Below are 14233 nucleotides of genomic sequence, written 5' to 3' on the forward strand. Positions count from 1 at the left end.
GTCTTCTACCACCTCGTACAGCTGTGTACCCCAGTACCCCCCCTCCTTCCTCTGCCAATCTGGTATTAATGCTTCTTGGATGTCCTGTATGTTTATATTTTGCCTGTTGGTCCTTTACGTCTGTGTACTGTGCTGCGGTAGTTTGTGGCACCATATAAATAAACAATAATAATAATTTAATAGATACATTCTGCAGCACTGGAAGAGGACATCAGAGCTGGGAAATGACCAATGAATTCAATTTCGTCATTTAGTAACCGGTTGCTCATAGCCAGCGTTTGCATAATTTATTTCTCTGGAATGAAATTCTTCCTTCTATTAGACTACGATGGATCAAGACAGAAGAATATCATAAAAATATTTTATTTCTTACTGGACTATGGCTGATTAAAGATGTAGAAAGCAGGAAGTAATTGTATTCCCCAAAGATTTGTATTGTTCAATAAAGTGGTAAAGCATATTCTTTTCTCTTCGGGCCCCTGGACAAATATACTGGGTTCATGGAGATCTCCTGTTCTGCTTAGATGCACGCCCACACTCTGCCCTCCTATTTATAGTGCCTTTCATGCACATTACGTTTGCGCCTGCTGAAATCATTTATAAAACTTTGCTCAGCACTGTCCCTGAGCAACAGGTTATTTTGGCCATTGTGTGCTAGTCTCAATGGTTGCTGTAACGTCCCGTTTCTGATCCAGCTCGTCTTTCCAACGTCCATGTCTGCTTGTGACCGCGACCTTTGGCTCGTTTCCTGACCTAAACAGCCCTCCCTGACCTTTCAGCTGTCTTCAATTATTCTGTGTCTCTTTCCTTCATTTATAGTCCTTCTTGAGGCGCTAAGGCGGAGAGCAAGGCTATGGTAATTAATTAATTTATCTCTAGAATAAATAACAAAAGTGATCTAGATGTCTTTTAAGTGTATTACATGAAAATATTAATTTATAGTGACAAAGACATTGTAATTAAGAATTCTTTTATATCATAATTATCATCAACATTTATTTATATAGCGCCAGCAAATTCCATCCGCTTTACCAATGGGATAAACTACAGTATTAATTGCTACTTGTACAATATACAGTCTACATTAATAACTCTGTATGTAACAAGTGCTTGTGCTCACTGTGTCCGATATCCGGGTGGTATTTTGTCGCAGGAATCGCCTCCCGAGCTCCACGTTCTAACCACTGTCTTTATCTTAATTTCTCAGACACCTGCACTGTACGAGGAATTATATTCACCTGAACCTCTTCACCTCGTTCATACTGAGAGCCATCTCCGTCTTCATCAAGGACTCCGTGCTGAAGTGGATGTATAACATCGCCATACATGACAACCAATGGGAAGGTCTTATCTCCTACCAGGTATCTCAGCGTAACATTGTATCTACTAGATCAGAAGTGTCCAAGTTCAGTCCTCAAGGGCTACCTTTAATCATGCACAGGTGAGTTAATCTATGTGGCTGGGTCAGTAATAATCTCACCTGTTTCTAGAGACAGAAATCCTGAAAACATGACCTGTTAGTAGCCATTGAGGATTGAACTTGGACACTTCTGTATTAGAAGGCAGCTCTGTAAGATTGTAACAGTCAATATCACCATGATGTAAAATGGAACCTCATTAAATAAGAACATCATCATCATCATCATCACCATTTATTGATATAGCGCCACTGATTCCGCAGCGCTGTACAGAGAACTCACTCACATCAGTCCCTGCCCCATTGGGGCTTACAGTCTAAATTCCCTAACATACACACAGACAGACACACACACACACACACACAGACTAGGGTCAATTTTAATAGCAGCCAATAACCTACTAGTATGTTTTTGGAGTGTGGGAGGAAACCGGAGCACCCGGAGGAAACCCACGCAAACACAGGGAGAACATACAAACTCCACACAGATAAGGCCATGGTCGGGAATTGAACTCATGACCCCAGTGCTGTGACATGATTAACTAATATGTCTTCTAGAAACCAGTGAGTTCGGACTGAACATTTTGTGTAGCAGCGGTTTGGTTTTGATCATAAGAAACCTGAATATTATACAGAATATACTAGTTTTTGGTTTATTTAAAGATCCTGTGGTAGATCCCCTTAGTACATAAATATACATTGGAGATTACTGATATGGTTAATATTTAATAAGACACAACCAGCGGTAAGGGCCTGTTTCAGAGTTGGGGGTAAGTCCAGAAAGAATGTACAATTTTACACATTGCTTTAACCATGTTCCCTTGCGGGGGAGGGTGAGGGGGATATAAAATGTGCTGACCGATTTGGTGTTGCGATGGAGGTGTCCTAAATGTTTCCCTCATTCGTGGTTAAATTCAGTCTTATGTCAGCATAAGGCCTTATATAAATATGGTGCCGTCGTATCTATCTTTGTAAATATTAGTAAATTGTCTAGAATCAGTGGTTTCCTCTTTCAATTCCTTAAAGAGGATACATTGTAACAAGGTTAATTTCCCTACAATCCCTACTATTATAATGGCCTCCTTGGTTGTCCTGACTCCTTATACCAGTAATATGCAAATTATTACTTTACTAATCATTTTTAAGAAATCTGCCCACGTTTCTTCATTTCCAACTACTGATATATCATGGCAGATACATAATATTATATTTACTGAGCGTTTTAGACTGAAAAAAAATAAGCCCCAAAACTGAATTTATTTTGACCCCTAACTTCTTGAACCTCAGTTTATTTAACCAAATGATTCCTGCCAGGAAGTCCATTCCTCTCATTGGGACACTGTGAGGAGCGCTCAGTGATCGCTGGTCTTGTTTCTTGCAGGAGTCGTTAAGCTGCCGGCTGGTCTTCGCCATGATGCAGTATTGCGTGGCAGCGAATTACTACTGGCTCCTGGTGGAGGGCATCTATCTGCACACGTTGCTGGTGTTGTCAGTGTTCTCTGAGCAGAGGCTATTCCGGTTCTATCTGTGCATTGGATGGGGTGAGTACGGTGGGTGTGCCCCTTGACCTCTGGTTCTGTTGTACCACCTTGGGATTGTTCGTACATCAGTTGTCATATGATGAAGATATGCGGTTGGATACACCTGCATTTAGGAGACCATGTGCCGTGGAGCGCCACTTGAACCCCATAGAGCCATGCAGGAAAATCTGTGATGCCCGGGCACATAGTGGTGATATTCGGCAGCTCATTACAGGGGATGGAATTCCCCTTAATGGAGGGAAGAGCAGGAAGGCTGCGGAGGGGGATCCAAAGGTCTTTCTCCTGCAAAGCTCTCTCCAAAGGATTCAAATGCTAATGACATCCTTAGATGGGTTAGTCATCAGGGTCAAACTCTGTAAATCTAGACTTTTTGAAGCTGGTAAAATTTGCCCAGTCCGCAGTCACCATCGTAAATTATGGGGACTGCGGTATAATGCGATACTTGGCCTAATGCAGGAGATTTCTATGATATCTCTTGCGTTAGGCTTTTGTTAGGTACGAGTGTTACTTTACAATGCTTTACCCATGTGGAAGAAGCCATTTCCACATGGATTATGGTGTAATAAATAGGCCCCACAGTGATTAATTTATCTCTGTTACCTTGGCATTGTATCATTATATCTCTGGTCATCTTATAGGACAACAAGATATCTGTGTAGACACAAGAGACGTTCTGGTGATACAATCTCCTAATTCCACCTCTGTTTTGCCGGTCATCTCTCTTGTAGAACCCTCCAGCTCTCAGGAGGCGGCTGAGACTCTGACAAGACGGCAGCTGTAAAATAAAAGTAAAGTATTAAGGTTTATTTAGGGAAACTTTGTCCGTGTAAATCAAAGAATAAGACAATTTTCTGGAGTAGAACTTGGGCTCAGCCTCAGACAACAAAGTGTCAAACTGTAAATCTGATGCTCTCTTATTTCTTATCACCCGTGTTATAGGGATTACCTCCGGGATATCGTGTCTGCCAGAAACTTTACTTTAATACCTGCAGCTGAACAGATAGTAAGATCCCCCAGGCGTCTTCTGTATATACAATGTAACACAATGTAATACTCAGGCTTCTAGAACACGCTCTAATCTGTGATTCTGATACAATGTAACACTTCTAAATCTATAAATAATAACCATTGCAAAATATGCATTACAGTGAGTCAGTCTCAAAAATGGATAAAATGTTTTCCTATTTCAAAAGCAACATAATGAGGACATAATGGGTGTGGAATGTGAAGAACACTCTATAGAATTAGAGTAGAAAGTGAGTATAGAAGATTTCCCTGTCTGGTTATGGCCATGCTCCCTATGGGGTCTGTAGTGATAAGCGGAGCAGGACGTGCGCTGTCGTGTAAATGCTTTGTGTATGATGTGCATATCTAAGTCTTAGCGGATGTCCCTGTATGTACTAAAGTACACAGCCCCCCCGCGTCCTACATGTGTAGCCCACCCACTCTCTATGTTAATGCCGCCTTAGCAGTGTTAATAGCAGTTACCTGTCATCAGGGGGTTGATAGTTGGCGTTTTATTTATAAAAATAAGTCGTGTGTCCCGTTCTCACAGGGGACAGCGTATAATTACCAGCACCCTGTATGACAATACCTTTCTCCTGCTCCTATAAGAGCACACTGCAGGAGCTACAGACTGATACTAGGTACTGTGCTGTGATCACATTGACACGACACCTATGCACAGGACATAAATAGCTTTGCCCTTGAAGATCTGTCTTCCTGGAACAATTACTCAGTTTGAAACTTACAATGCGACACAGAGCAGTAAGGGAATGTCTCAGACGTGCTCATTTTAGTACATTTACGTATCAAAGGACGCAGCCACCATATTGGTTTTGGTATTTTGCAATGAATAAGTTAACTGCACACACAATCGCCCGTTATAAACTCTATTTTGAGTTTATATGCAAATGCCGAAATATTTATTTGCAGAAATGCCAACGTGTATATACCAAGTGGCTTTCCGTGTGACATGTAATATGTGTATGTATAGTATGTGTGTGTGCGTTGTGTATGTGTGTGTGCTGTATATGTGCAGGCATTGTGTATGTGTGTGCATTGTAAAAGATGCCGCACAAAACAAGGGGAGAACAAAACTGCAAATAATGACTTACTGTATCCTCTTTAATTAAAACAAAAACTTCCAACACAATGGGCCTGATTCATAAGGAAGTAAGGTAAAAAAAAAAGATCAAGTTTTCTCCTAGACAAACCATGTTACAATACAAGGGGTGCAAATGTGTTTATTATTTTGCACATAAGTTAAATTCTGGCTACTTTGTCATGTAGCACAAAAATACTTGATAGATTTATTTTTACACTGAAATTTATAGTTGATCTAGGACATGTCCTACCCCAACAATAAATCTGTTATCACATTTTAAATTTACCTCTCCCCTCCAACATTATTTTGCTTTTTTTTGCTTTCCTTTCTTTAATGAATCAGTCCCATTATATTTAAGGAATATCTCTGTTCTAAGCTGAAAATTCCATTTAGAGCAGCATTCAATAGTTAGACAACAATGCTGAGCATTAGTCAGATAGGATTCAACATTGTGTCTGATCCTGGGAGACGGCTGATGCCTGTTAGTGCCCAGCGACATGGGACATAGCACCAGCACACAGCCATTGTCCTTACCCCATTGTCTCTTCATGAACGGAACATTTATGTGACAACACAGTTTCCCCTTTGTACATGAACCTGTTCTATGAATAATTACATTAGTAAAACTTCCCGCTACATTTTTTAATCACTTTACAGGTTTAGTGCATTAAATGGACTGAAAATATCACTTTATCCTTAGCTAAGTTTGTAAACAGAAACCCATTAGTTGAATATAATGTGTGACATTTTATGATGATAAAAAGTTGTTTCTGATGCTATAAAAATGAATATATTTCAGAGTACAGCTAAGTGCTTTTTAAGGATCTAATGTGAAAGTGATTATCTTTATTGATAACTTGTCCCCTATACTTTAAAGCTTCAATTTTGCTTTTATAACGTACCTACATTCTCTCGTGCATATCATTATGTTCCAGAAAGATTTTGAATAAAATAAACTGTTGTCCATTGTTGTCCTGCATTACGGGGCATAAAAGTCTTGGACAAATATTTTGGGCCTGATTCATTATGACCTGTTAGATCGATTTTTAAAAACACAAATTGCGTTCACTTCGCGTTCCAAATTGAATTAGGTCCTTAATCCGCACAATCGAAACAGAGTAAAGTGTCAGTTATAGGACTCTGGTTTAAAGTGTAAGAAGCAGATTTATTATTGATTAATCTTCGTTACCCATGTGGACAGTGTATACAGAGCATTGGAAAGATTATGAAGTTAAATGAGTTTCTGACATAAGTTCAGTAGAAGCACCAGGAACATTACGTGTCTCGCACATAGAGCGCAGTTAATGAACAGTCCACCAGAGTCAGAGGCTGTAACCTCACACTTTAGAAACCAATTCACAGTTTTGCTTCTAGGAAAAGGTCTGTAGTTATGAATTCTGAGTAAAATAACACGTCTCTGTCTCTAGCATTCGCAAGTCCCCATTTTCAGCAATTTCTTGCTCAAATAACGAGATTTAGGTAAAAAGCGTTAAATACAAAACTAAGAGAAAAAGTTGTAGTGAATAAATGAGCTGATTTCTCTTTTTCTTCCACGCTCATTGACACAGCTTATCGCGAGCTAAGCACAGATGGTCAGCTCCAAGGACCAGAAAGTGGGATTAAACCATGAAATGCGCTGGGGAATTAGGAGCACATGGGCAAATAAAAAGGCAGCGCAGCTACACACTGCACTCCCAGAATGAGCCTAATTGCAGGAACGCGGATCAATTATCCTGATGCCAGCAGTATTCTCAGAGTAGTATTTGAGTATTTCCAATCTGAATGTACTATAGTGAGAAAAAAAACTGGAAACCCACGTCCGAATGAGCCATAAACTTTGACGTTTTCCTAATGTGACCAAATTGGTAAATTGAGTTCATGATATTTGAGGGGGGGGGGTGATATCACAATGCATATAGAGCTCAGAGGAGTGTTCCAAAGTCTCTCTGCTCACTACATCATTGGTGCCATGTGACTGTGGTTGCAATGGTAGCCCGTGACATTCTGCAGAATTATCATTTAAAGCAGCCTGAAGAAACATATCAAGGAGAAATTTCAAACTTCAACATTCTTCTTACAGCCTGCCACAGTGGTTTAATGCAGAGCTTCTTTCTCAATGCGTCGAGAATTCCTTATTAATAACATTTAAAACATTACCGTTTAGCCTAAATAAGTTCTCTTGAAACACACATTTCAAATAAATTGACATGAAGATTGGCAAACAGCTTTCTACAAAATTCTGGTTAGACTGATCAAGCTTGAGCCACAATATACAGAAGAGCGTTAACTGAAGATAGTTCAAGATAATTAGCGCTAGGTTACAAAAGACCAGGCTCTGATTTGGACTTAGGAAAACCAAACTGGTACGATAATGATTTAAACCATGAGCTGATGTGGGCATTGGGGGAAAGTGGGCCGAGGAACGGGACAGGAATAGTCTGTTAGTGATAGAAGATTATACAGTCAAGTCCATAAATATTGGGACATCGACACAATTCTCATACTTTGGGCTCTATACACCACCACAATGGATTTGAAATGAAGCTAACAAGATGTGCTTTAACTGCAGACTTCCAGCTTTAATTTGAGGGTATTTACATCCAAATCAGGTGAACAGTGTAGGAGTTACAGCGGTTTCTATATGTGCCTCCCAGTTTTTAAGGGACCAAAAGTAATGGGAGAAACTAAACAATCCTACATCAAACTTTCATTTTTTAATACTTTGTTGCAAATCCTTTGCAGTCAATTACAGCCTGAAGTCTGGAAGGCATAGACATCACCAGACGCTGGGTTTCATCCCTGGTGATGCTCTGCCAGGCCTCTACTGCAAATGTCTTCAGTTCCTGCTTGTTCTTGGGGCATTTTCCCTTCAGTTTTGTCTTCATCAAGTGAAATGCAGCTCAATCGGATTCAGGTCAGGTGATTGACTTGGCCATTGCATAACATTCCACTTGTTAGCCTTAAAAAACTGTTTGGTTGCTTTTGCAGTATGCTTCGGGTCATTGTCCATCTGCACTGTGAAGCGCCGTCCAATGAGTTCTGAAGCATTTGACTGAATATGAGCAGATAATATTGCCCAAAACACTTCAGAATTCATCCTGCTGCTTTTGTCAGCAGTCACATCATCAATAAATACAAGGGAACCAGTTCCATTGGCAGCCATACATGCCCACGCCATGACACTACCACCACCATGCTTTACTGATGAGGTGGTATGTTTTGGATCATGAGCAGTTCCTTTCTTTCTCCATAATCTTCTCTTCCCATCACTCTGGTACAAGTTAATCTTTGTCTCATCTATCCATAGGATGTTGTTCCACAACTGTAATGGCTTTTTTAGATGTTGTTTGCCAAACTCTAATCTGGTCTTCCTGTTTTTGTGGCTCACAAATGGTTTACATCTTGTGGTGAACCCTCTATATTCACTCTTGTGAAGTCTTCTCTTGATTGTTGACACATATACACCTACCTCCTGGAGAGTGTTCTTGATTTGGCCAACTGTTGTCAAGGGGTTTTTCGTCACCAGGAAAAAATTTATTCTGTCATCCACCACAGTTGTTTTCCGTGGTCTTCCGGGTCTTTTGGAGTTGCTGAGCTCTCCGGTATGTTCTTTCTTTTTAAGAATGATTTGGCAGTTGATTTGGCCACACCTAATGTTTTTGCTATCTCTCTGATGGGTTTGTTTTGATTTTTTAGCCTAATGATGGCTTGCTTCACTGATAGTGACAGCTCTTTGGATCTCATATTGAGAGTCGACAGCAACAGATTCCAAATGCAAATGTCACACCTAGATTCAACTCAACCTTTTACCTACTTAATTGATGATGAAATAACGATGGAATAGCCCACACATGTCCATGAAATAGCTTTTGAGTCGATTGGCCCATTACTTTGGGTCCCTTCAAAAGTGGGAGGCACATATAGAAACCGTTGTAATTCCTACACCGTTCACCTGATTTGGATGTAAATACCCTCAAATTAAAGCTGAAAGTCTGCAGTTAAAGCACATCTTGTTAGTTTCATTTCAAATCCATTGTAATGGTGTATAGAGCCCAAAATATGAGAATTGAGTCGATGTCCCAATATTTATAGACTTGACTGTAGCTATTATTTCCTAGAATGTACTAGATAAATGATAGCTGGTTTCTATGGCAACATCTCCACTTTTCCTTTTTAGAGGGTTCAGAAGATGTACCCCCCCTCAGTCTTACGGGCAGAGCCTCAGTACAGAATATAAATGTTCTAGTTGAGTCTTACCCCCTGATGTCTGGGCACCAGGATGGTCTCCTTACCTGAGGTTTCATGCCAAGTCCAACGGAGTCGGTCATGACCATTAATGGATCCCAGCCGGAAATGTTTTAGACAGAAAAGATCAGTAATTGCAGCGGGACCGCTCTTTTTTGCTGGAACATTTCTAGTTGTGCTCCACTACAGCAGCAGCGCAAGATGGAACCAGAAGAAAAGACAGGGATATAGTCATCCTGCTGTTTTCAGTAAGCCGGACTGGTGGGGGTGGGTAAGTAATCAGGGGACACTGTCAGAAACTGTAGATGCCGGAAAGGTCATAGGATGTGTGAGATTATATTGTGACAGGAGCTGGGAAAGTCTCACGTAATAGTAGCAGGATACCTGGGTGGAGTTTATCATGGGGTGGGTGGAGCCTGGATATCTGGGTGGAGTTTATTATGGGGTGGGTGTGGCCTGGGTATCTGGGAGGAGTTTATTATGGATGGATGGAGCCTGAATACATGGGAGGAGTTTATTGTGGGGTGTGTGGAGCCTGGATTCCTGGGAGGAGTTTATTGTGGGTGGGTGGGGCCTGGGTATCTGGGAGGAGTTTATTATGGATGGATGGAGCCTGGATACATGGGAGGAGTTTATTGTGGGGTGGGTGGAGCTTGTCACAATATGGCAATCTGTCGTAACAATCTCTGCCTGCGATGAACAAAACTCTAACCCATTCAGTTTATTTTACTATTATCTTAATAAATGTATTAAATTAATACTAAGGGTGACTCTCTTTCAGAACAAAGCACAGTATTGTTAGAAGAATCTGTACAAATAGACTCTACCATATTGTCCACGGGAAAATTTATAACTTCAGAAATTTTTGTGGCTATAATAAGTCTAGATACCCTTATTCAAAAGATGCTTTTCCACTTTAAATGTGACCTTTCAACCAATAAAATTCAAGTCAAAGCCAAATAGAGAATTTTTAGGAAAAACCTACAACAGCCTGGTTGCATAAGTCCTCACATCTTCTCATGATAGGTCTGTAGCTGTGTTCAGAGTTGAACAATCACATTCAAGATTATGTTAAAAAGTAATTAGCATCCACCTTCAGAATGACAGTGATTGTGATTAACTCCATCATAAAGATCAACTGTTCCTGTAGGATTTCCGTGCAGTTTTCTTGGCTGCATTCTTCTAGGATAACTGTGTTCAGGAGCTTCCAAAACATTTATAGGATCCCCTCTACCAATTAGAAGAGGGACAGGACAAGGATAAAACTCATGAGGGTGGCTAACAAGTGGCCTACAGAATGACCTAAAGAGACCTGTGTATAGAAAACCCTTCCCAATTTGATGGGCCGTGATTTATTTTGCAAGGAAGAGTGGGATAGAGTTGCCCAGGTATGCAAACAAAAGATGCTTCTGCAAACTATTAGTTTAGGGCTGTGCAGACTTATACAACCAGGGAGTTGTAGGTCTTTTATTTTCCCTTTTTACTAAAAATTGTCTTTGCTTCCTTTAATGAATTTCATGTTTTACTTCACAAACATCTGCAATTACAATAAGGACGTATAGACCTTTTATAAAAAGACCATTTGATTTGAGTAAAACACCAAGAAATGTCCACAGCTACCTGCGCCCTGAAACCCCATCTTGTTGAGCAGGGACTTTCTTTAAATTTGATAGGACATATATATATATATATATATATATATGTATATATATATATATATATATATATATATATATATCTATATCAGCTGAACTTCTTTGGGACTTTTGATTTTGTTAATAATTCATCATTCTGAGACTGGTTCTGCGGAAAATGTTGTAGATCTTGAGTTTGCTAAGGCTTAACATATATGTCTTTTAAAAATTATTTTAAGTTTAAGCTGTGGATATAGACCTTAGATGGTTTGTAATATTTTTTTAGTAGCTACTGAGATTTATGTGGCTGTAGGAATCCCACATGTTGAAAATAATATTTAGTCTAACTTCATTCTCCTTCTTGTTGGTTAGTCCTTGGTCTTCCCTAGTTGGATAGGTATAATTCTCTGGGCCAGATAACCAAATGGAGTCCATATCAAAATTGTTTAGATCGACTTGCATTGCTTGTGCTGTTCCCCATTGTACACCATCATATAGTTTTTAATAGGGTGATATAATTATAGTAAAAATAATTCTGAAATAGTCCCACCTTATAGACTTTGTTACCTTATATCATTACTCGTAGAGCCAGGCTATGTGTGGTGTATACTTACTTCAGCTTTTCCTGCCGGAACAGGGTTTTTCATATTGATAAAAATGTCTCAGCACCTGTACCGATTACTGAGGTCCTAATGAAACTACATTTAAGAATACATATCATCATCATCACCATTTATTTATATAGCGCCACTGATTCTACAGCGCTGTACAGAGAACTCACATCAGTCCCTGCCCCATTGGAGCTTACAGTCTAAATTCCCTAACACAATGGTTCCCAAACTTTTGCAGTTCGCGGCACCCTTAGAGTCTCCATAATTTTTTCAAGGCACCCCTCCAAAGTAATTATCGAGCAATCCTGTTTTAGAAGTAGTTGGGTCAAAAAAACGTAATAAGTATTTAGGTCAGGACAGAAATACTTATTTAGTTGTATGCAAAAATAATACACATAAATCAAAGGAAATATAATATTTTTATATATTTTTTTCAATTATATTTCTGTCAAAGAATAATTGACAGCTAACTCTCACTGTGCCCTCCTTCATCTCCACACACTCTGCCCCCTCTGCATCCACTCATGCTGCTCCCTGTCACACTGCCCCTCTGCCCCCTCTCACGCTGCCCCTCTGCCCCCTCTCACGCTGCCCCTCTGCCCCCTCTCACGCTGCCCCCTCTGCATCCAGTCACGCTGTCCCCTCTGCATCTAGTCACGCTGTCCCCTCTCACACTGCCCCCTCTGCCCTCTCTCATGCTGCCTTCTCTAACACTGCCCCCTCTGCCCTATCTCACGCTGCCTCCTCTCACTCTGCCCTCTCTCACACTGCGCCCTTTGCCCTCTCTCATACTGCCTCCTTTCACTCTGCCCCCTCTGCTGCGACCAGCCAGAGAAAAAAAACCAACAAAAAACTTACCAATCCGCGTGGCGCCCGGGACCCAGCAACCTACTCTCTCCCGCAGCTTGTCACTGAATGTCGGGTCCCGTGTGCCGCACAGATTGGTAAGTTTTTTGTTGGTTTTTTTTCTCTGGATGGTCGCGGCACCCCTGTGATAGCACCGCGGCACCCCTGGGAGATGCAGCGCACACTTTGGGAACCGCTGCCCTAACATACACACACACACACACACACACACACACAGATAGACTAGGGTCAATTTTGATAGCAGCCAATTAACCTACCAGTATGTTTTTGGAGTGTGGGAGGAAACACACAAACATGGGTTGAACTACAAACTCCTCACAGATAAGGCCATGGTCAGGAATTAAACTCATGACCCCATTGCTGTGAGGCAGAAGTGCTAACCCAACCTTCTACCTTCATAACATACATATTCAGTAAAATATGCTGAGCTAAGATCTTTATTAAGGTGGACTTGAGAGGATCAAATAATTTGATATGGATCAGACAAGGGAATGATGTGGCATCAGAGACGGGCATCATGAATATTTATTTATGTCGTTAGATCTATGTAATGCTAAGGCCGTTTTTTAAGATTTTGTAATTTATCTCGATGATAAATTGATATTCTCTTCTTCCTTTGAGGAACATCATAAATACATTAATTTAGCATCAACCGAGCTCAGAGAAAATGCTTAGATTCCTAAACTGGAGAAATATGTTTGAAATTACTGAAGTTTCATTTCTTGGATCATATAATCCCAAGCGTAGGCTTACAGATGGATCCAGGGAAGGTTCAAGCTAGGTTTCAATGGACTTAAAGTTCCATGAGCCCATGAAGTTAATGGATTCCACAAATTGAGATATATGATTCATTAAGAATTTATCTTCGTTAGTTAAGCCCATTATTGTTTTGACTTAAATTTCTAAGAATCGTTCTCCAGAAGTAGATATGGACTTCACAAAACTTAAAGAAGCTTAAATATCCTCAGTGTTCCACCTCAATTCTCTGTAACCTTTATCTGTGAATGCTGATGCTTCTGAAGTTAGCGCTTCTCTCTTGCAATACTCCGAAAGCAAAAAAAAATTCACCTCTACTTTTACTTTTTTATTCTCCAGGACATTTTCAGGTGCCAAAAAGAATTACGACGATAGCTCAGAACTGCCAGCCATCAAATGGGCGTAGCCATTGGATAGATACACCCTGTTATGGTGTATTTTGACCATAAAAAAATTGCTAAAATATATTAAATCTGCTACATTATTGAATCCTAGGAAGTCTAGATGGTCCTTGCTTTTTTCACTCAATTCAAATTCAGCTGAGGTTCCATCTCACAGTTTTTTGACAAGTCCTACAAATAAAATCCAAAGTTCTGCAAAACCGATTGGAAAATAAACAGACTTACCTTGAAGCCGACGCTGGAGATCTCCGATTGGATCACCATGCTGATGGCAAGTTATTCCGTTTGGAGAAGTGTTCGGCACTGCAGGCTGACGTCATCGCGACGTCTGTCAATAGAAATTTAAAGCGGCAATGTGAGGACCCCTAAGGTTAAGTGTTTAAACACTTAACCCGACATTGCCACACTGATTTTGCCTAGTGGGTAGGCGCAGCCCATTGAGCAGTACCCTTGTGCCAACCACAAGGTTAAACTCATGTATGCAATTATTACACGGTTTGTTTAAACTGTAATAAAACATATTGATGTCCCATATCGCCTAAAACACATGAACTGAATCAGTCAGTGGAAGACCAGATGAGTGAACGCTGAACACTTTTGTGGATGTTTTCTCATCCTCTTGTGAGACTACATGAAAAACACAAATGTTTGAAT

General features: G+C 40.3%; 1 protein-coding gene across 1 annotated transcript in view; it reads left to right on the forward strand.

Moving 5' to 3' along the window:
• Nucleotides 1–14233, forward strand: part of GLP1R (glucagon like peptide 1 receptor) — a 278807-nt gene that overhangs the window by 197038 nt on the left and 67536 nt on the right. The window contains exons 6-7 of the mRNA XM_075204458.1: nt 1208–1361; nt 2799–2958. Of these exons, the coding sequence (XP_075060559.1) occupies nt 1208–1361; nt 2799–2958 (314 nt within the window). The remainder of the gene's footprint in view (nt 1–1207; nt 1362–2798; nt 2959–14233) is intronic.

Source organism: Mixophyes fleayi, chromosome 3 (genome assembly GCF_038048845.1).
Source record: "Mixophyes fleayi isolate aMixFle1 chromosome 3, aMixFle1.hap1, whole genome shotgun sequence".
In the NCBI taxonomy this organism is placed as follows: domain Eukaryota; kingdom Metazoa; phylum Chordata; class Amphibia; order Anura; family Limnodynastidae; genus Mixophyes; species Mixophyes fleayi.